Source organism: Urocitellus parryii, chromosome 7 (genome assembly GCF_045843805.1).
Source record: "Urocitellus parryii isolate mUroPar1 chromosome 7, mUroPar1.hap1, whole genome shotgun sequence".
NCBI lineage: Eukaryota > Metazoa > Chordata > Mammalia > Rodentia > Sciuridae > Urocitellus > Urocitellus parryii.
The window spans coordinates 36,038,810-36,062,652 of NC_135537.1; the positions used below are offsets into that span (position 1 = coordinate 36,038,810).

Here is a 23,843-nt window from a genome sequence, read left to right on the forward strand (position 1 = left end):
AAATCTGTGTTTATGATTCTTACAGGTAGTTTTCTATTTGTATCACCAAATCAGCTTTAGAAAGTTACCAATTAAGCCCATCAGTCCTATATGGAATGTCCAGTTTCCCCAAACCCTTGTCAATTCTGATTGTGTGCTTTAGTCTTTGCCAAATTAAGAGGCAAAAATTTCCTTGATTGCTGGAAGGGCTGAATATATATTTGTTATCTGGAATTCCTTTTGATCAATTGTCAATACATATCTTTTGTTCGTCTTCATGTTGGGGATATTTACATTTTTCCTGTTGCTTTGCATCAATGTTAACTCCATGCCATATACAATACAGTCATTTCCTCTGGTTTACCACTTGCTTCTCTGTTTTGTTCTTGGTGGGTTTATGTGCAGCTATTCATGTTTTCGTGTAATTATATATGATTACTCCTTCATTATGACATTTTGTCTGTATACCTTTAAAAAAATGGTTCTTACCTTAAGATCAGATAAACATACCCACCTTTATTTTTCTGGTTCTTGTGGGTTTTTTTTTTTTTTTTTTTAACCAAGTGTTGCCTATTATCCCCAAACTGTTGTACAATCTTTTCCTACCCACTAATTTAAAAAGCAACCTTCCTGTCATGTTAAGTAGCTACATAGATCTGCTTGGGACTATTTTTATAGCCCTTCAAACATGAGTATGTTTTTGTCAGATTAATTCATTTCTGCTAAAGTCGGTAAATTGTCAATTTCCGTTGTTTGAAGGCAGTACAGGACATTGAAGAAGAATGCGCCCAGCCCACACAGGCCCAGAGGCAGGAATTAGAGGCTTTCCAGAAAGAAAACAATCAAATAAAGGTGAGTCAAAAACTGTACCAAGAGACATCCTTAGAAGGGAGTTCATATTACAACTGAGCTGTTGCAATAATTTATAAACCCATTAAATACTAAAAGTAAGACTCTCTTTAAAAAAAGAGAACACTTTCATTGATTTTTTTCTGATTATAGAATTAATAAAAGCTTATTGCTTAAAGATTCTACACTTGATCTTAGCCAAAAGGCCGAGAAGCGATTATTATTGCTTAAAGATTCTAAAAAATACAGACAGTATGTTATGAGTTCTTTGCTAAGTTAATTAATGTAGATCCTCCACATAGTTTTTAACGACTCCAGAGTATTCCTCGTTTTGTGGTTGGGTTATCATTTAGCTAGCCTATTTCTATTATTAGAGTCAGGTTGTTTCTAGCTTTTGCTGCTATAAATCACTTTGGCAGTGAGCACCATGAGGTCCAGGACTGTATCTAATTTATACCTACTCTCTGTGTTCCCAGCACCTGGAATAGGTCTTCGTGAAGCTCTGAGAATACTGCAGCCAACATCTCCACCTTTAGCTGTGTGTTCTGTTATTCCATGGGAACATCCATTTTTAAGCTTATATGACAGCAGTACCCACTCACATACCCCCTGCCCCTGAGCAGTATGTGTGAGTCCAAGGCAGGCTTTAGCAGAAGGCATGGCCTCTACCTCACTGTGCTGTTTTTTCTCATTCTTTAGACTTTGCCTGTGTTTGCAACTGCAGCACTGGTTTGAACAAAATGCCACCAAAAAGTAGAGGACTCATTTGATTTAGGTTGACCTAGAAAATAATTCTGCAAAGTCTCAGATACTTGGAGATATTTATGGATGGATTGCAAAAAAAGAAAAAAGTAAACAAAAGGAAAGGCACCTACTGCCAGTTGAGCATTTCCCCCTTGGTATTCCACTTCCACTTTGCTAAGACAGAAAACCCTGGGAGTTCAGTTTCTTGTGTATCTGTACATTTTGACAAGTACAGCTTCTATTTTGATGTGTAGTACTGCTCCTTTGGTCACAGTTACAAGTTGTGTACACCAAAGCAGTGCATACCAGCTCTAACTTCTTATTTTAGCAAAAATACTGTTTTTACCATGTATCTGTGCTCTAGCGAATGTGTATTTGTATTTTTTCTGCAAAACAGATTTTATCTTCTATGATAAACATTTCACCTAAAAATGCCATATGATTTGTGATTGTCTTTTACAAACTTTGAATACACAAATTAGATTTTAAAAATTGAGTCATTAATGAAATGAACTTGTTTTCTCTCACAACCTCTAAGTGTGCTAATCCATAACCAGCATTATTTAAGTGTTTGTAGAGTTCTACTGCTAATGGAACAAACATATTAACAATTTTTGCTTTGCTTTATATACATGTACAGAAAAACTTGGAATTGGAAATGAGTGAGATTAACTTAAAGGGTCATTTGATTGGAATCAGCATAGTTATCGGGATAAGCTAACTATGGCTAATGGGCCGTTTTTGTATATGAACTTTTATTGGCACCAGTCTTACTTATTCATTTATGTATTATTATCTAAGGATGCAGTGGCAGAGATGATAAGATGCTTCACAGACTATATATGTCCCTAAAGCCAGAAGTATTTACTATATGGCTCTTTACAGAAGACTTTGCCAGCCCCCTGCTCTAAATGGAAATAGACAAACATATCTTCTGCAGCTATATATATGAAATTGTCTTTTTCAGGTATATTCTTCTTAAAAGAACTAGTTTTCAAGTAGATGATCCTTCCAGGTTTCTGTCTTCTGGTTTTCATATAGTTGGTGATATCACAGCATTCCTTTATGAATGACAAATACCAATAAGTATGTTGAGTAAGTTACTTATTTATCATCAACATCCTTCCAAAATGGAACCTTAGTTTTAATTAAACACTTTCATCTCTTCAAATTCATTGCAGACAAGAGTTTATTGCAATTTTAAAAAGTGTTTTCAGTTAAGACTTATGCCACATTTCATGTAAGAAAGTATCTTAGCAAATGCCGGAAACCTTTAGATGGGTTTTACTACTAAGTGATATTTAATGTGATCCAGATGCCTCTCTAAATCACATTCAACTCTCTCTTTTTTTCTGTGACAAAGACTCAGTACCATGTCCTCCCACTCTGTAGTTTCTGATTTTTTCTACTGACTCAACCAGAGGCTAGGCGGCTGAATGCATCTCTTAAGGTGAAGCATGGGCCGAAGCTGTTCCACACGACTGGCAGAGACAGTCGCTTCAAATGCTCGTGCTATCATCGTGAGATCGAGAGTCTGGTGATCCTCTTTGCTTACATTTTGGCATGTTTCACTTTATCACAGAGCGCCTCACATGGTCCTTGAAAGGGAGATGTAAGTTCCCTTGCTTCAGGAAAGGATGGGGAAAGAGCAAGGTTGTCTCGGGGTGGTAGTCTTTCTAAAATTTTCCACGTGCTAAACTGAGAATTCTGTTCTCTGTACACACATCTCACACTCCATTAGACCAGGACCAGGGTGACAGCTGTAAAAACAAGGTGGAGGTCACCAAACCCATGTTAGCTCATTTTAACACAATCATTAATAATAATACATGGTTAAAAAACTAAAAATCCTGGATAGATGTCAATGGGACAGGATGCCGGGACCACAGGTGTGAACCTCTGTTCTGAGGTTAGTTCAGAAGCAGATGAAAAAGCTAAACTTTACAATTAACATAAAAGTGACCCCTTGGCATTTGGACGCTGTCCACAACTTGCTTAGGAAAGAGATCTACTTGTGCTCTAACTTGCCATTTCCAGTCTCTTTCTCCACCGTCGTATAAAGTAGCCTGAAAAACGACGACTTTTCCTCCTATTTAGATCTCAGGTTAATTTTTATTTTATTTTATTTCTTTTTGTACCGGGGAGTGAATCCAAGGGTGCTCAGCCACTAAGCCACATCCCCAATCCTTTTTGTGTTTAATTTAAGAGTCAGGGTCTCACTGAGTTACTTAAGGCCTTGCTAAATTGCCAAGGCTGGCTTTGAACTTGCGATTCTCCTGCCTCAGCCTCCCAAGCTGCTGGAATTATAGATGTGTGCCACCACGCCCTGCTTAGGTTAGTTTTAAAAACTAAAAAGAGATACGTTGGGGACACAGTGGTGAATGAGGCAGGAATGAACCCTCCCCTGCAGGACACACCTTGAATTTCCCCAGGGCTTATTCTAACAGCAAATCCAGCCTGCTGTTAGAATGGCAGGGGGTTCTCACATGAGGTTTTCACCTGCTTCAAGTGGTCTTTTGCTTTATCCTCCCCCTCACCACGTGCCTCCGCAGTTTTTGGAGCTGTCCCAGGAGGTGCGACACTACGGATGCATGCAACTGGACCCATGCACCTGTGACTACCCGGAACCAGGCTGCAGGGCTCTTCTTTCTGTGGGCAATCATGAGATCAGCTGCTGCATAACACTGCCTGACAACCAGACCCAGGATGTCACCTTCCAGATGAGCAGGGTGAAGTGCTGGCAGGTCACTTTCCTTGTGAGTATCTTGGCACCTGGCTTTGCCCATGATTTTAAGATCTTGTTGCTCTTGGATGACAGAGTTGATGCTAGGGAGATGGACTGGCCATTGGATTCTGGTACCTCGTGCAGAGGCATCCAAACCACTTTAAACATCACTCAGAAGTACAGCCTGTCTAAAGTGGGAATAGATTCCCCATCTGGGGCAATAGAGGCAGTAGAGGCACCGATCTTCAGCAGATCGGTGGCAAGAGTGACAACAGAAGTTATAACAGAAGTGATGAGTACTTTCTGTGTGCTCAGTGCTGGCAAGAAACTGGATGCTGACCAGCAGAGCCCTTGTGGAGGAGCCATGGCAGCCTGCTTACATTGCTATCTTCTTGAATGCAAACCTTTCTGATCAGATGTATGGAGTGCCTACTTGGTACCAGGTTCTGTGCTGGCCTCGGCCACATCTACTACTTAATTAACTTCTAACCAGTACTCAGTGAGCTAACTGGGATTATCATCTTTATGCAGAAGACAAATTGGCAGAAGAGGAGCTTCTAGAGCAATTAGCTCCCTCAAACTTGACCTCTCTTTGGCTCTTGACACGTCAACCATTTCTTCCTCTTCACAATCTCCTTTCCTTCTGCTCTTGTTGTGGGTCACTTCCTCTGAGCCTTGCTGAAAGGCTCATTTTTTCTGGGGTTCCATTTCTAGTATTTTTTTTTCTCTGCAGAAATCAACTACCAGATCCCTGGCGTTTCCCGTGGCCCCCTTCCACCTTCTCCAAATGTCTCAATGACATCACAAACTCAGCCTTTCCCCAGAAGCAGGCTTGTCCTTTGCTCTCAACCCTGTGCTGCTCTTGGGCCTCCTGTGTTCTCTGTGTTGACAAACGGGGCCTCCACCACCACCCACTCGCTGACTGCCAACCAGGGACGTCGCCGATGGAGACCCGCTCAGTCTGCTCCCTTGCCATCCCTCAAAGATGTCCCTTCTCTCCACCCTCACAGCTGGGTCTCCATATTCCCCACATGGGTGGATGGCATAGCATCCTAACCCTTCTCCTTTCCTCACTCTTTCTCCTTTGGAGTCAAAGAAAATACATTGTATGAGTTCAGTTCTTTTAAAGTTATGGGAAACTTGTTTTGCAGCCCCCAATTGGATCTATCTTGGTAAATGTTCCTTATGCACTTAGAGTGTCTTTGGCTGTTGGGTGGAATGGTCTATACCTGTCAGTTCCTTTAGGGATTGGCTTTTCTTTTTTTTTCACAGCATAATTCTTTGGAAATCCATCCAAGTTGTTGTATTTATCGATGGTACAATATATTCTTTGTATCGCTGAACAATAGTCCATGCTATGGATGTACTAAAGTGCAGTTAACTATCCCTTTGAAGGACTTAGGGTTGTTTTCAGTTTTTAGCTCTTATGAATATAGCTGTTGTAATATTAATGAATCAGCTTTTATGTGAGCTCAAGTCTTCATTTCTCTGGAATAAATGCTCAGGAGTGCAATGGCTGGGTTGATTGTTAATTACATGTTTAGGTTTTTTTTTTTTTTAAGAGAGAATGGAGAGAGAGAGAGAGAGAGAGAGAGAGAGAGAGAATTTTTAATATTTATTTTTTAGTTTTCGGCGGACACAACATCTTCGTTTGTATGTGGTGCTGAGGATCAAACCCGGGCCGCACACATGCCAGCGGAGCGTGCTACAGCTTGAGCCACATCCCCAGCGCCACATGTTTAGGTTTTAAGAAACTGCCAGGCTGCTTTCGAGGGCGGCTGTATCGTCTTACATTCCCATCAGCAATAGGAGTGATCCAATTTCTTTGCATCTTTACCAATAATTGGTGGTATCACTATTTTTTTATTTTAGTCATTCTGGTAGGTATGTAATTATTATGGTTTAGATGTGGTGTCCCCTGAAACCTCATGAGTAAGACAATGAAAGAAGGTTCAGAGGAGAAACGATTGGGTTGTGAAAGTCTTCACCCAATCCCTGAATTAATCCCCTAATCAGGATTAATTGAGTGGAAACTGAAGTGGTAGGGGGTGGCTGGAGGAAGTGGTTCATTGGGGGCATGACTTCGGGGTATATATTTTGTATCTGGAGAGTGGAATGTCTTTCTGTGCTTTCTGATCATCATGTGAGCTGCTTCCCTCTGCCCTACTCTTCCTCTATGATGGAACTGGCTGTATATGGACTGAGACCTCTGAAATCAAGAGCCCTTAAATAAACTTCCTCCTCTATAATGGTTCTGGTTGGGTCTTTTAGTTACAGTGAGAAAGCTGACTAAAACAGTAATGCTATCTAATTGTGGTTTTAATTTGCATTTTGCTCACAGCTAATGATATTGAGTGTCTTGCAGGCTTATCTGCCATCTGTTTATCTTCTTTAGTAAAATGCTTCTTTACATTTCTTTTGTCTATTTTCTAATTGGGTTGTTTAATTCTCTTTTCTCTTTCTTTCTTTTTTTCTTTTGTGATATTGGAGATGGAACCCAGGGCCTCACCCATGCTAGACAAGTGCTCTACCACTGGGCTACACGCCAGTCAAAGATTATCTGCTTTTTTAACTGTCGAGCTTGAGAATGCCTTATGGACACTAGATGCTAGTCCTTTGCTGGCCATCTGATTTTCAAATGTTTTTATCTCTCTCTGTAGTTTTGAAAAACTACATAGCAGGGTCTTTGGTAGAGCAAAGGTTTTTCATATTGGTGAAATGCAATGCATCCATTTTTTTTCTTTTATGGATTATGCTTTTGGTTTCAAGCCTAAGACCTCTTTGACAGACCCTAGATCATGAAGCTTTTTTTCTGTTGTTTCTTTTCTTAAAGTTTTATAGTTATAGGTTTTTACATAGAAGTCTCTATATAAGTAATTTTGAGTTGGTTTTGGTATAGGGTATGAGACAGATGTCTCCCTTTCTTGCCTCTGGAAGTTGCGTTGCTCCACGTCTGCTTGTTGACAAGCCTGTCTGTCCTAAATGCAATGGCTTTTGCATCCTAGTCAAAAATTACTAAGGCCCATTTGTGTGGGCGTCCTTCTGAGTTTTCTGTTCTGTTCCGCTGGTCTATATGTCTGTTCCTCCACCAGAACAACACAATCGTTTTCTTTCCTTTTAACAGTCTTACTAAGATGTAATTTATGTACCATACAATTCATCCACATGAAATATACAATTTGATGGTATTCAGCATATTCACAGTTGTACAACTATCACCATGGTCATTTCAGAACACTTTTATTGTGTCAAAAAGAAGCCACATACCCTTTAGCTGTCACCACCCTGTGACTAGTTTTTTACTAAGCATAATGTTTCCAATGTTCATATTTATTATAATATGTATGAGTACCCTATTCTTTTTTATGACCGAATAATATTCCACTGTATGAATGGATTTACCATGTTTTATTTGTCTAGTCATCATCCATTTCTATATTTGGCTGTAATGAATTAAGCTGTTATGCACATTTGTGTACAAGCTTTGGGTGGGCATGTGTTTTCATTTCTCTTGAATATAAACCTAGGAGTGGAATTATTGGATCAAATGGTAATTCTGCATTTAACTTTAAGGAACTGCCAGCCTGTGGTTCACATTAGTTGTACCATTTTAGTTCCCACCAGTAGTGGTTGAGGGTTCTAATTCTGTCACATTCTTGTCAATACTAATCATTATCTGATGTTTAAAATTATAGGCAGCCTAATGGGTCCAAAGTGATATCTCATTGTGGTTTTCTTTATTTCAGTCTTTCTTCTCTTTGTGCTTCATCTTGGGCACTCACTATTGGTATGTCTCCAAGTCACTGATCTTTTCTCCTCTAGTGTCATAATGTGCTGTTTATCCTGTCCAGTATGTTTTTACTTCTAATATTATACTTTTCATCTCTAGAAGTTCCATTTGGATCTTTTTTTGAAAAAATCTTCCATTTTCCTCCTCAACATGCTTATGATTTTCTATAAATTCTTCAGTGTGTGGAGCATATTTTAAATATAGTCGTGCATTGCATAATGATGTTTTGAACAATGACAGATTGCATATACAGTGGTGTCCTATAAGATGATAATGGAGCTGAAAAATTCCCTTTGCTTAGGGATGTTGTAGCTGCTATAATGCCATACCACCATTGTCTCTGGTGGTATTGGTGTGACCAACTGTACTGCTGGTTACATAAAAAATGTAGCCGACACAATTATGTACAATACATAATACTCAGTAGTAATAATAAAAGACTATGTTTCTGGCTCATTTAATTCTTATACCTTATATCATTAGAGTGTAGTCCTTCTACTTACTAAGAAAAAGTTTACTATAAAACAGCATGCCACGTTGCACTTATAGTGGCTTTATACATTCCTTGATTGCATCAAGAGGCCACATTGAGTGATCCATGTGGGTAGAGCATTTGCATAGCATGCCTAAGGCCGGGGTTAAATCCCTCTCTCCCCCACATAACTGTCACATCAAGTGATTGACCTGTCCTATCTAGGTTTATGTGATCTTTACACAATGACAGAAATGCTTAACAAGAACATTTTTCAGAACATAGTCCCATTGTTAAGGGATGCCTGGATGTAACTTTTAATATTTTTGCCTACTAACTCCATCATCTCTGTCACTTCTGAGTTTGTTTTTAGTGATTGGTTTCTCACCTGTTTTGCATGCCGAGTATTTTGTGGTATGCTAAACGTGAATTTCACATTGTTGAATGCGGGATTTTCTTGTATTCCTTTAAAAATATTAGACTTTGCTTTGTAATGCAGAACATTGAGACTGTTTTGACTCTTTGGAGGCTTGCTGTTACACTTAATGGAGGTCCAGGATCATCTTTAGTCTAGGGCTAATTGAACCCTTTACTCATTAGCTACCTCCCTAGGACTCTGCCCAGCATCTTGCCTAGTACGGCCTCTGTACTTGGTTGATGGGAATACAAACTCTGCCCAGCCTGTTTGCCAGCTCCTGGAATTGTTCAGTCTGCTGCTTTTTGGCGGGGTTGCTCAGATCACTACTCAGGCAAAGAGTTGAGAGGAGCTCTCTGGAGTTCAGGGTATTCTGCCCTGTGAATTCTTACCTCAACTGCTTCGAAAATTTCTCTTTCTTCTCAACTCAGCGAGCCCTCTGGGCTCTGTTTGGGGTCCCTTTCCTTGCTACATCTTGGAAACTCCTCTAGTGAGTAAGCTGGGGGAAATCATGGAATTATGTATTGTTCATTGTCTGCAAAGAGCTGTTGCTCAATTTATGTTTTTACACCGGTGCTGTTAGACCAATATATCTACAATATCAATCCAGTGGAATTATCCAGCTTTTAAAATCCTTTGATGTCTGTTGTCTCAGGATAAAGTCTAAAATCCTTAACGTAGCGTCTAAAGCATGTAAGAATTATGGTTCGTTAGTGGCAAGCAACAGAAACCAACACAGCAGACTCCAGCCAAGGAGGGGACGCATGGCTTAGAAGGATGTGGAGCAACCTACGGATTCAAAAAACTGAAACTGAGGCTCAAGGGAGTCAAGAACCAAAGTAGCTTTCTAGGAAACAGGAGTTTAACCAGGATCTGCTGCTTGGATCTCTTGACTTTGAATCAAATAGGGTCACAGAGAACATTCGTCCCATTGACCTAAACTTGGGTCATATGTCACTCTCTGAAAATCCCACCTTGATAGCCTACTGTGGAAGGAGGATGCTTTTCCCAAAGAAATATGAGATACTTTTACTAGGAGAAAGAGTCAGAGTCAAATTTTGCTATGTAGTCAAACATTGTAGATGTTCCCTGCCAGGATTCTAGGATCTGGCCCTACCTCACCTCTCCCAGCCGACTGTGAGTTTGGAGCCTGTGCTACACACCATCTCTCACAGCATCTCCAACACGCCAGGTTCCCTCGGGCCTCAGGGGATTTGCATTTGTATTTCTTCAAACAGAATTCACCCCTCACTTTCCTCTCCTTAAAAAAAAAAAAAAGCCCCCCTCCCCCACTAAAAAACCCACCACAACAAACTAGAACAGCTCCTACTTCTGCTCAGATGCCCCTCGCTCCCGGGGGCCTTTCTTTGCCCTCCTAGCCTGAGCCAGGTGCCCATTCTGTTTCCTTCCCTAGAGCTGCGTTTACTTCCCTGATCACATTTACCATATCATGCTGTGGTGACTTACCTTCCTGGCTTCTCAATTCCTAGTAATTTCTTGGATGTAGGGACAATCTTATTTTGATATTTTGCCTAGCACAAAAATAGGCACTTAGATTTCTATTGAAAATCAAATACTATCTTTTCCTCTGTCTCTAGGGAACTCTTCTGGATACAGATGGACCCCAGCGAATTCTCAATCAGAACTTAGAGCTCAGATTTCAGTACAGCGAGGAGAGTCGCTGGCAGTGGTTTGTTATTTACACCAAACAGGTGAGTTCTCAGGGCAGAGCATGATAACCCTTTGTGCTGGAATGCTGTCCTGCTGGTTGAGGTGGACAAGGCATATTACCGTAACCCAAGAAGAGCAGGGGACTCGAGTGTGCTATGCACGTTCTTTTTGGACTCTCCTTTTCTTTTTTATCTCTCCTTTTCTTTGGGTTCTGTTTTGCTTAATTTTGTCAATCACTATGGCCTTCGTATCAATTAGAAATGAATTTAGTTATTGGGCTAGCTTTCCTTCCCTGTGACAAAATACCTGAGACAAATACACTTAAAGGAGGAAAGGTTTATTCTGGCTCATGGTTTCAGAGGCTGTAGTCCATAGTCTCTTGACCCTATTGCTTTGGGGATGGAGTGAAGCAGAACATCACAGTGGGGAGCACATGGTGGAGCGAAGCTATTTACCTGATGGTGGTCAGGGAGCAAAAAGAGGAAAACATCGTGACCCAGATCCCAATATATTTTTTAAGGACGTGCCTCCAATGATCTAACTTTCTCTAACTAGGACCCACCCCCTAACGTTTCCACCACCATCTATTAGTGCCATGAGCTGGGGACCAGGCCTTTAACACATGCATTTTAGGGGACATTTAAGATCCAAATCTTAACAGTTGCCCAAGTAACAGAGACTCAACTAACTGGCTGAGCCATGGGGTGAGCAAACTACTTTTTAAAGGTCTAGATGGGGGAATATTTTAGGATCTGAGGTTCACGGTCTCTATTGCAACTACTGAGCTCTATCAACAGCAGCCACAAATGATATATAAGCAAATGGGCCTGGTTGGGTTCTAACAAGACTTTATTTACAAAAACAGGTGATGAGCTAGATTTTTTTTTTTTTTTTTTTTTTTTGCTGATCCCTGGCTTAGACAATATAGAATTTATTATCTCACTTAATCGGAATATTGAAAATAGATGATTTGGAATCTACATCATTTCCTTGGCCTTATCTAAGCAGATAAAAGACTTTTTTTTTTTTTTGTACTAGGCCTAGAACCCAGGGATGGAGTCTCACTGAGTTGCTTAGGGCCTCGTTAAGTTGTTGAGGCTGGCTTTGAACTTGCAATCCTCCTGCCTCAGCCTCTCAAGCTGCTGGGATTATAGGTGGGCATCCCCACATCCTGCAAAAAAAGCTAATTTTTAAAACACCAAATCCAATTGAAAAATTTTTACTGAGCTACTAAACTAACTTACGCTATTTCAAATTAGATTCAAAAATGCAGGATCTCTAAAATGGAATCAAAATAATGCAAAACATTTGCATTGACATTATGTTTAACTTGAGTCCCACTAAGTTCTGTAGAACATTTTGATTTCCGGTAAACAAAGCCCTCTTCCAACCCTCCACTTCCAGTACAGTTGTCAGACATCAAGGCCCTCTGAAAAATAGAGTACTGAACCGCAATCCTAGGTTGAAGACATGGGTCCTTTAGGTTCATCTTAAATATGAAACATCCTAGGGAAATAGTAGGATGGTTTGCTGAGATAAGATCTGCAGTCACTTGCAAACACAGAGAGATTTTTGGCAGTGAAACCAACCCCCTATCCACCCCTTTAGAATGCTAAGTGCAGTTAAATTTTATGATGGCCTTTTAATCTAAACAGTAGCAAATGAGTTTTCGCCACTACAGAGTGGTGCAATAAACATTCTTTTAAAGGATTCCTAGTAAGATCTTATTTCCTGGGAGTGTGAGTTTTATTGATGTACTTTTACCACAGCCAGAATATGACTTGTGTGCCTTGTAAATACAAACAAAGCCTTGGGCCCAAATCTTTTTTATTTCTTTAAACAAAAGCTTAGTTTCATTTATTTATTTATTTGCAGTTGGATTTATTTGGGGATCAAACCTAGGGCTTTGCACGTGCCAGGGAAGCTCTATACCACTGAACAGCAATCCTCAGCCCTTTTCATTTTTTATTACAAGACAGGATCTCACTAAGTTACCAAAGCTGGCCTTGAACTTGCGATCCTTCTGCCTCACCTTCAAATAGCTGGGATTACAGGTGTACACCACTGCCTAGCAAAAGCTCAGTTCTTCGTGTTGAATAAACCTGACTTGGTTTACAGTAGAGTCCTAGCCAACATATTTGTGCACATGGGGTGGAAAGTGGAATCAGTCTGTATCTTGAAGCATCCTAAAATTTCCCCCTGGCTGTACCAGTTCAGGAGTTAATTGTTGACTATTTCATACTCTAGCTTTGTGTGCATCACGAATATGTGCAGATAAACAGGGCTAGTTCTTAGCCAAGTTAGCAAGTCAAACTTTGTGTCTGCATGTCACATTTCTCCTCTTTTCCACCTTTTCCCCTTAAGTAAATTTCAATCTTGTGCTCCGTAGCCCTGCGAGACAGTGCAGAGTTACCTGCATGCCACCCATCTCTGCCTAATTCTGCCATCTGTGTTCTGTCCTCCAAGGCCTTTCCACTTTGGCTGCCACCTTGGCCTGGGTTTCTCTCTGTCCCCTCCCTCCTCTCCATCATCCTCTCCAACACAATGATTATCCCTGAGTACAACCCAGTGCTGAGGTCCTAGAGCCCCAAGCTATGAGTTTCAGTAGTCTCAGACCTTCGTAGGGGGCAAAAGAGAAACAGCAAACCAAGAAATAAGAGCAGGACAAGAAAGGTGAAGATCCTGGAACTAGGAAGTCCCCGCCTTTGGGTAGCAAGAAGTACAAATGGCTTGACTTCTCTTCTTTAAAAGTCAAGCCATTTTCCAATGAGAAGCCATCTTTGGAAACTGAGCACTGTGTAACTCTCACTCAGTGGTGAGTGTCTCAGCAGTAAGAATGATTAAACCACAAATGATCAGGGGACAGCTACCTGCCTTGCAAATGAGTGATAAAAATTTTTAAAATGAGAGTGAAGAAAAACAACTCACTTTAAAAATTTCAGTAAAAGTAATAAGGTTCCTGTATATTCTTTCAATCAGGTTACTCTTTATGCTTCATAACAAGTCTCTCAATAATGATGGATACAATTAAATATCATCAGTTTATTTGATTATGATAGTAAATAGTTTTCATAATGTAATGCTCATAGAACATGATCTGCTTGCAAAACAATAGAAAATATGTAAGAAAGGAATTTTTAAAATATTAGTAATGAGATTGGGCCCATTTTTAGCTGTCCTTAAAATTTACCATAAATATATCTATATAGTTGAGGGAATTTATAGAGTTTTGTTTGTTTGTTTGTTTTGTTTGCTAATTGCAATTTTATGCAAATTTCTGCAAGTTAATGAAGAAATCTAAATTCTTGAAAACATGCTATTGGATTTTAAGCAGAGTTCAAAATCTGCTCCGTGGCACTAGGAAGGGAAGGAAGAAAATGAAAATCTCTTTAATAGAGTGTTTTTATTTCTGGATTTTATAGGCTTTTCTGCTGAGTAGCTGCTTGAAAAAGATGATCTCAGAGAAGATGGTAAAACTGGCTGCTGAGAGTCCAGAAATGGTAAGTGCTGTCCTCTGTGTCCTTGTTCTCTTTAAGTTCCCACTGTGAGCCAACACTGGGGAGACCGCACTCCTGAGTCCCCAGGCTCAGGTCTGGTCCCCATGGTGGAGTCCATCCTGTTAAAGTGAGCTCCTCTGGCCTCTGGCGCTCCACGGTCAGGATGGCCAGGTAGGAGTCTCTGGGTCTTTAGAAATCAAGCCATTTTTCCAATGAGAAGCCATCTTTGGAAACTGAGCACTGTGTAACTCTCTACTCTGTCTGTAATGTTTTATTTCTTCCTTCCCCTAAATGGAAGCTTTTGGATTTGTCATAAAAGCTACATCCTGAAGTCAGGAATTTGAAGGGATCTTCGACACAGTGCAGAGGATCTTAAGCAGGCTCTAGAGTTTTCTCTAGAAAGAATCCAGAGTCTCTTCCAGATACTTCCATTGTGCCAAATGGAAATTCCGTTAGCCTTAGGTGGAAGCCAGAGTGTGAAAGAAACTCTCAAGCCCCTGTGTTGTTTTTGTTTTCTGTTTTCCCTTTTTCTCAAAGTAAAAATAACTTTAGGTGGGTATGGTGGTACACACCTGTACTTCCAGCTACTCAGGAGGCTGAGGCAGGAGGCTCATAAGTTCAAGGCCAGCCTAGGCAACTTAATGAGACTGCCTCAGAATTAAAAAAAAAAAAGAAAGAAAAAAAGAAAATTTTAAAGGCTGGCAATGTAGCTTAGTATGTATTACACATTGGGTTCAATTCCAAATAATGAAAAATAAAAAATAAGTTACTTTTGAGTCTACATTTATTCATTAAAGGCCTACTAACTCTCTGAAAAGGTTGGTAAGCAAGCTATAAAGCAAAAAATTGCTAAGATTTAAAATTTTTCAAATTATATTGAAAAATATGCATGTTCCCAATGAGACAGTACAGTTTGATTTTCTTAAATGATTACAAATACTAATGCCTCATTGACATTTATAAATTTAATTCTTTTCAGAATATTACACTGATCTTTTAAAAATATAATAGAAAACATTCAGAAAGGCTTTTAGTAAAATTTAGTCCATTATAAGATGGGGGATGACATCTTAAGTTTAACATCAATCTTTACTGCTTTTTTCCTGAGAAAATGATTGTGTTTCGAATTCATTTCTCTTCTAGAGCCAAAAATATCTTTCTAGGGGAAATAAATTTGCTGCCTCTTGGTGATTGAACAATTCAAAATGTACTGGAGAGTAGTTAAATGAAGGAGGCTCTTTTTAAACAGAGTAATAAAATCCAACCTCTTAGGCAGAATGGACCCTCGTAGGCTTTGATTATTATATATATGAAACAGAAGAAAGAGAAAAGTAATTAACTGAAGTAGCCTCGTTAAAAGGGAGAAGTGCCCTCAAATGTGGATGAATAAAACGTAAGCTACTTGATGCAGGAAATACTCCTAGGATGAATAGCTGAAGAGTTAGCTCAATAAAACAGAGAAGGAAATAACCTATTTAAAGTTCTCAAGGAAAACAACCGCGTTGGCCATCCTTACATTTGCACATGAATTGGAATCTGTCATTTATCTCTGTGGCTAACAGCAAAATCGCACTCCAGTCAATACTTTTGTATTGCTTTAACCGAATATTCCAGAAGCTTTATTTTCACAAACTCTTCACTTCTTATTTTGGTTCTTGGAAGGAAAAGTTAGGACCCCCTTGTAAAGCAGAAAAGGGCGCACAAGGCCAGGGACCACGGAACAAGAATAAGGCACCAAAAAGAGTTTTGGTTCACTGGTTTGGGAAAGGGTGAGGACCCTGGAAGTCCCGGAAGCTCCAGGCGACAATAATACCTACGTAAGTCATTGGAGGTAGGAAGGCCTAGGCCAACTAAATTGTTACTACCATTAGCGATTTGCCGGTTGGAGTTTAGGGGCTGAGTTTAATGGCCAGGTCTCTTCAGCCAGGTGAAAAGTCTCCGCCCATAGCCACCATGGGATGGGAAGGGAAAGCTGCCCACCGACATCCCAACCTCTTTGATGTTATAGGGTGCCCTGGTCTCATCTGGCTACTTTTATTCTGGTAGGAGGGCATTGTGTATAAAAGGTCAGGAGTTGGGGGCTCATTGGGAAGATGGCTGTAGGGGTGAAGGAGCATCTAATTGACCACCACCCGTGAGACTTTGCTGATGTGCTTTTGGATAAATCCGAGGCCACAAGGAGCAATCATTAGCAAGACACAGATCATGAGGATGGGGCCAACAATCAGACCCAACCAAGCAGCGAGGGCCGAGTTCCACCAGCCCAGGAGGAGTGAGGTGCTCGGCTGCCACCTTCATCTCAGTTCTTCACTCAGCCGAGGTAGCCCATCGATGTTTTCTTCTGCTAGGCCGGTCTCCTCCATGTAATAGCAACATTCTTCCCTGAGGAACAGACAGGTACCACCTTTGTCGGTGGTGAGCAGGTCTAGGGCCCGCCTGTTTTGGAGAGTGACCCGTGTAAGCGATGTTCTTTGTCTTTTGGGAGATGCCAGGGAGTTGGCAGAGGCTTCACTGCTAGCTATAATTTTTCTTCATGCTCTTTAGTTGTGGTTAAGCTATAGCCTAATGCCCCAGCCCGTTGCCTGAGGGGACCAGGGAGAAGGTGATGGAAATGCCTGTGATCACTGGAAGAAAGGCTGACCCTTTAGATCTTGTGGGTGGAAGCAGGCTAAGGAGGCTGATTCATAGTGGAACAGGGAGAGCAAGCATAGGAGGAATAGAGGAACTCTAGATAGGGCAGAGGGGTGGGAGGGGAAGGGAGGGGGCATGGGGTTAGAAATGATGGTGGAATGTGGTGAAAAATTGTGCTCTATCTGTGTAATAAGAATTGTAATGCCTTCCACTGTCATATATAAATGAAAAATTTTGCACGATAAAAAGAAAAGAAAATCAACCATAAATAAATAGAAGCCACGAAAAGAAAAGAAAAAAAGAGTGTTAGTTGAGGAATTAGGGTGACAGTAAAGGAGTGGCAGTAGAGGAGTTGATGACTTTCATCGATGCCTCATTACATTGAATCCCAGGGGCTCATGGACTTGAGAAGACACCATGATTAGTTACGTTGAACCTGGGAATGGTTTGTGAGGCATAGCAGATGGAAAGATTTTGCTGCTACTACAGGGGATTGTCAAAGAGGGAGACCCCCATCAGAGGCAGAGAGGCATCATCCCCTTGGGAGATGTTAAGGGGAAAGGTGAGGGACTGCCGTTAAGGGTGGGCAGAGCATCACACAGAAAACAATCAGAAATATTATTGACCCTGAATTAGTTTAGGAGTTGTAACCCGTGACGTACAAGGGCCAGCCATGAAAATGGGTCTCCTTCTCTGCCTCATGTGCCCCTAGCTGGTAAGTGAGGGCAGTTTCTTTCTGGAGGATTTCTTGGTGGAGCTGAGGAATCACCGGGGTGTAGGTGCAGAAAATCTTTAAAGAGTTCCGGCTGTCCCAGGTTAGATGTATAGCTTACCCTCTTCTTCTCGGCCCAGCAATTGTCCCAGGGATCTCTGATGTTCAGGTAGGTGCTACCTCCAGAATAGGTCTATAGGAATTGGGTTTGGGTGGTCTTTCTGAGCTTGTGCATATTGCAGGAGGTGTGAGGACATCCTCCATAAATATCTGGTCGAACTTGCAGTACCGCTTGGTTTGGTCATAAAGCAGAGGAGGGGCACTCGGTCAGAAAGACTGAGGCCGGTTAATAGAACGGAGACAGTTGTTTGGCAACCAGCAGGTTGGCAATCACCGGTTCCTAATGTCTGGGTCTTACCATCCCGGGTCCCCTGTACCTGGAAACACTGGCAGTAGGGATTAGGCAACGTTGTTCAGGTCGGGGGCACCTGTAGGAACAGACTCAAGAGGAAAAAAAGTGGGAGGCTCACAGGTGATCTTGAGTTTAGTGGGTCCCATCAATTGGGATGACCAGGACTTTGGATCTGGGGCAAGCTTGAGGTGAGAAACATGATACCAAGAGGGGTGGCCTAATAGTTTGGCTGATGTAGGTGTGGTGAGCATCACCACGTCCAACCCGTCCAGCGTAGTTGGAGTGATCCAGGATGGAGTGATCAAGAATGGATCAGGTCCCTGAGTGACTTCTCTCAGTTTATCAAAATTAACAACCTTATTAGAAACTGCCTGCATGCCTGCTAGCAGACATTGCTGGGCATCTGGGCTCAGTGGTGTCGGCCCTGTCCATTTTGATAGTCCTAGTCAGGGATGGTGTCAGGGACTGTGACCGCACCTGTAGGCATGGTGTCATCGGACAAATGAACCTGGTCTGCATGGTCCCGTGCAGCTACCTGGACTTGAGTGTGTTCATGGGGCGGGGTGGGGGGGGGAGAGTGGATGTAAGGATGACATGGACATTATGCTAAGGAAGGTCATAGGCTTGGGAAAGGTATTTTAATTTTTTGATATAGGTAGTGGGGTCAGCAGAAAAGGAGCCTAAGCGTTTTTCAATTTGGGAGAGGTCTTATAGAGAAAAAGGGACATGAACTTGAACGATGCCCTCAGATCCTGCCGTCTCGCGGAGAGGACAGAGAAGTTCAGGGTCTTATGTCAATTGGTGAGACCTGGTATGGGCACTTACTGGGGAAGAGACAGGGGAGGGGGGGCGTCTAACTCAGGTGGAGCCCCTTCTGGATAAGGAGTAGGATGAGGATAGGAGGGTCTGGGGGTGGTGAGGAGAGTGTCTTGGGAGGTTCAGTAAGCGGAGAGGGGTCAGGGTCAGGAGGAGATGTGGACTTGGAAGGAGGAGTTTCTTTAGCAAGAAGGACTTGGAAAGCAGAACAGGTGCAGCAGAAAGAGGGGCGAGAGCGTAAATCCCTAAAGGCCTGAAGATAAGGAACCTCTAACCACTTTTCCATCCGTTAGCAGCAAATGTCCAAATCAGTGAGGATTTTAAAATCAAAATCCCTCAAGAGGCCATTTAGAGCCATTATCTAAAGTGTATTGTGGCCAGGCCACGGTGGAATAGAAAAGGAGCCCTTTATAGCGTAAATCCTGAACAAGTCCCAATTTGGAAAAATTCATGTATAGACACCCTAAGGGAGTTTTGGGGTCCAGAGTGGACTCTGTGTTTCCCATGGTCTTTCGACATCAGGGGTGAGCAGGAGGGAAAAAAAAGCGTCCCAATTACCTACTCTGCTCACTGGAGAATGGAGTGGGCTGGCCAGGGATTGTGACATCTCTACAATCCACTGGGGACCTAGATGGGTTGGAGGGGAGTCTCTGCAAACAGGAGGGAGTCGAAAGATCAAAGGGAAAGGGACTTACCCCACCCTGCTAGATCGGATGAAGGCGGGTGGTCTAGAGATCCCCATGTCCCTTTGGCTGTTCCTTTGGTGGAGAGGAGCAGCCTCAACCCCTAAGGGAACTAGAATAAGGCACCAAAAGGAGTTTTATTGGAAGACAGGGGAGCAGGGGCTGGGGGTCGCTCCTGGGCGAGGTTTACCAGTCTGTGAAAGGGTGAGGGCCCAGGAAGTCACCTGCTGGAGGCAAGAGCAATACCTACATGGGTCACTAGAGGCAGGAGGGTCTAGGCCAACTAAATTGTTTCTACCATTAGCGGTTTGCCCAACCAAGTGGAGTTTAGGGACTGAGTTTAAGGGCCAGGTCTCTTCAGCCACGTGAAAAGTCCCATGGCCACCAAGGGATGGGGAGGGTGAAGGGGAAGGGAAAGGGAACGACACCCCTCTCCTCTTGAAAACTGAGTTTTCCAGAGTGTGTTCTAGGGCTTTCAATCTGGAGTTTCCTGGTAGATGGGGACTGGGGAAGGTAAAGCAGAGACAGAGGAACTCACTTTGACTCACCGAGTGCTGAACTTCCACAAAGGACAGTGGACTAGAGTCATTTTATGACTTTAAGTATGTATATTTTAGTCAGTTTTGTCCCTGCTACCAACAAAAGACCACACAGGACCAATTTTACAGGAGGAGAAATTTATTTTGAGGTGCACCATTTCAGAAGTCTCGGACCATAGACGGTCAACTTTATTGCTGGGCTCAAGGTGAAGTAGAACATCATGGCAGAAGAGAGTGGTGGAGGAAAGCAGCTCAGGATGTGGCACCAGGGAGTGGGGGGCGGGAGGGAGGGAGGGAGAGAGAGAGAGAGAGAGAGAGAGAGGAGAGAGAACATGCTCCCCTCATCACAGACAAAATAAAAGCCCCAAAGACAGGGCCTCTGAGACCCACTTCCTCCAGCCACACCGTACCTGCTTATAGTTACCACCCAGTTAATCTCTATTGGGGGATTAATGCACTGATTAGGTTAAGACTCACCTAACCCGATCATTTCACCTCTAAGCTTCCTTGCATTGTCTCACACACGTGCTTTGGGGAACCCCTCATATCTAAACCATAACACTGTATAAGTGCAAGACTGTGACATTCTAGGCAAACACAGTCTGAACTGATACATGCACATGTCATCTATAGAAGGTCTGTGTGCACCAGGACAGACATCCCCACTTGGCAAGGTGGGTCCTGAGTCCAGATTTTGATAATCTTGAAGAATCTGGGGGAAGAGGGAAAAATTGAGAAAATTGTGACTAAATAAACCCCATAAATAAAGCAGAGGGTCCCTAGAAGCTGATTAAATTAAAAAGTACTGGTTTTTCCTATTAACATGGAATGAGAAAAAGAAATTTAGTGCTAATTTAATTAGGCAGGTTAGCACTAGGCAATGCCTTCAAAGGTAAGACTTGACCTGTTCATGAAGAGATTTTAAAAATTCAAATCAAATAAATTCAATAAAGAATGATGTAAACACACAACCACAACAAACATCACCTTAAATTCTTTTTTTTTTATACAATATGTATTTTTTAATTTTCCAGATAAGAGCACTGAAGAGTGAAGATAAAGTAGTAATTTCCAAAGTTATACTACCATGGTTCTCTAGGATTCATAATTAGATCATTTGATTTAAACAATAAATAATTTTTCCCTACAGAATTTCCTGGATACATATATAAAAAAGAAACAGAATTTACATGTTTTCATCTATTTTGGGGGCCTACTTCTTCTTTTTTCTTTTTTTTTTTTTTTGCTGAGAACTTTATTTTTTTTTCTTTTTATTTATTTATTTTTTTAATGTTGGTTGTTCAAAACATTACATAGTTCTTGATATATCATATTTCACATTTTGATTCAAGCGGGTTATGAACTCCCATTTTACCCCGTATACAGCTTGCAGAATCACATCAGTTACACTTCATTGCTTTACATATTGATAAACTCATGTCTGTTGTATTCTGCTGCCTTTCCTATCCTCTACTATCCCCCCTCCCCTCCCCTCCCCTCCCCTCTTCTCTCTCTACCCCCACTACTGTAATTCATTCCTCCCCCTTGTACTGTTTTTCCCTTTCCCCTCACTTCCTCTTGTATGTAATTTTGTATAACCCTGAGGGTCTCCTTCCATTTCCATGCAATTTCCCTTCTCTCTCCCTTTCCCTCCCACCTCTCATCCTTGTTTAATGTTGGTCTTCTTCTCGTGCTCTTCTTCCCTAGTCTGTTCTTAGTTACTCTCCTTATATCAAAGAAGACATTTGGCATTTGTTTTTTAGGGCTTGGCTAGCTTCGCTTAGCATAATCTGCTCTAATGCCATCCATTTCCCACCAAATTCTATGATTTTGTCATTTTTTACTGCAGAGTAATACTCCATTGTGTATAAATGCCACATTTTTTTTATCCATTCGTCTATTGAAGGGCATCTAGGTTGATTCCACAGTCTTGCTATTGTGAATTGTGCTGCTATGAACATCGATGTAGCAGTGTCCCTGTAGCATGCTCTTTTTAGGTCTTTAGGGAATAGACCGAGAAGGGGAATGGCTGGGTCAAATGGTGGTTCCATTCCCAGCTTTCCAAGAAATCTCCATACTGCTTTCCAAATTGACTGCACCAATTTGCAGTCCCACCAACAATGTATAAGTGTACCCTTTTCCCCACAACCTCGCCAGCACTTATTGTTGTTCGACTTCATAATGGCTGCCAATCTTACTGGAGTGAGATGGTATCTTAGGGTGGTTTTGACTTGCATTTCTCTGACTGCTAGAGATGGTGAGCATTTTTTCATGTACTTATTGATAGATTGTATGTCCTCCTCTGAGAAGTGTCTATTCAAGTCCTTGGCCCATTTGTTGATTGGGTTATTTGTTATCTTATTGTCTAATTTTCTGAGTTCTTTATATATTCTGGATATTAGGGCTCTATCTGAAGTGTGAGGAGTAAAGATTTGTTCCCATGATGTAGGCTCCCTATTTACCTCTCTTATTGTTTCTTTTGCTGAGAAAAAACTTTTTAGTTTGAGTAAGTCCCATTTGTTGATTCTAGATGTTAACTCTTGTGCTATGGGTGTCCTATTGAGGAATTTGGAGCCCGACCCCACAGCATGTAGGTAGTAGCCAACTTTTTCTTCTATCAGATGCCATGTCTCTGATTTGATATCAAGCTCCTTGATCCATTTTGAGTTAACTTTTGTGCTTGGTGAGAGAAAGGGATTCAGATGCATTTTGTTGCATATGGATTTCCAGTTTTCCCAGCACCATTTGTTGAAGATGCTATCCTTCCTCCATTGCATGCTTTTAGCCCCTTTATCAAATATAAGAAAGTTGTAGTTTTGTGGGTTGGTTTCTGTGTCCTCTATTCTGTACCATTGGTCCACCCGCCTGTTTTGGTACCAGTACCATGCTGTTTTTGTTACTATTGCTCTGTAGTATAGTTTGAGATCTGGAATCGCTATACCACCTGATTCACACTTCCTGCTTAGTATCGTTTTTGCTATTCTGGGTCTTTTATTCTTCCATATGAATTTCATGATTGCTTTCTCTATTTCTACAAGAAATGCCGTTGGGATTTTGATTGGCATTGCATTAAACCTATAGAGAACTTTTGGTAATATCGCCATTTTGATGATGTTAGTTCTGCCTATCCATGAACAGGGTATGTTTTTCCATCTTCTAAGGTCTTCTTCAATTTCTCTTTTTAGGGTTCTGTAGTTTTCATTGTATAAGTCTTTCACCTCTTTTGTTAGGTTGATTCCCAAGTATTTTATTCTTTTTGAGGATATTGTGAACGGCGTGGTTGTCCTCGTTTCCATTTCAGAGGATTTGTCGCTGATATACAGGAATGCCTTTGATTTATGCGTGTTGATTTTATAACCTGCCACTTTGCTGAATTCATTTATTATCTCTAATAGTTTCTTTGTAGACCCTTTTGGGTCTGCTAAGTATAGAATCATGTCATCTGCAAATAGTGATAATTTAAGTTCTTCTTTTCCTATTTTTATGCCTTTAATTTCTTTCGTCTAATTGCTCTGGCCAGTGTTTCGAGAACTATGTTGAACAGAAGTGGTGAGAGAGGGCATCCCTGTCTTGTTCCAGATCTTAGAGGGAATGCCTTCAATTTTTCTCCATTCAGAATGATGCTAGCCTGAGGCTTAGCATAAATTGCTTTTACAATGTTGAGGTATGTTCCTGTTATCCCTAGTTTTTTAAGAGTTTTGAACATAAAGGGATGCTGTACTTTGTCGAATGCTTTTTCCGCATCTATCGAGATGATCATATGGTTCTTATTTTTAAGTCTATTGATGTGGTGAATAACATTTATTGATTTCCGTATATTGAACCAACCTTGCATACCAGGGATGAATCCTACTTGATCATGGTGCACAATTTTTTTGATATGTTTTTGTATCCGATTCGCCAGAATT

General features: G+C 41.4%; 1 protein-coding gene and 1 pseudogene across 1 annotated transcript in view; one reads left to right on the forward strand and one right to left on the reverse strand.

The window, feature by feature from the left end:
* The window catches only part of Snx31 (sorting nexin 31), a 65,990-nt gene that overhangs the window by 33,317 nt on the left and 8,830 nt on the right, over positions 1-23,843 (forward strand). The window contains exons 9-12 of the mRNA XM_026384796.2: positions 739-831; positions 4,125-4,328; positions 10,573-10,686; positions 14,068-14,145. Of these exons, the coding sequence (XP_026240581.2) occupies positions 739-831; positions 4,125-4,328; positions 10,573-10,686; positions 14,068-14,145 (489 nt within the window). The remainder of the gene's footprint in view (positions 1-738; positions 832-4,124; positions 4,329-10,572; positions 10,687-14,067; positions 14,146-23,843) is intronic.
* LOC113180288 (U2 spliceosomal RNA) lies at positions 923-1,046 on the reverse strand (annotated as a pseudogene).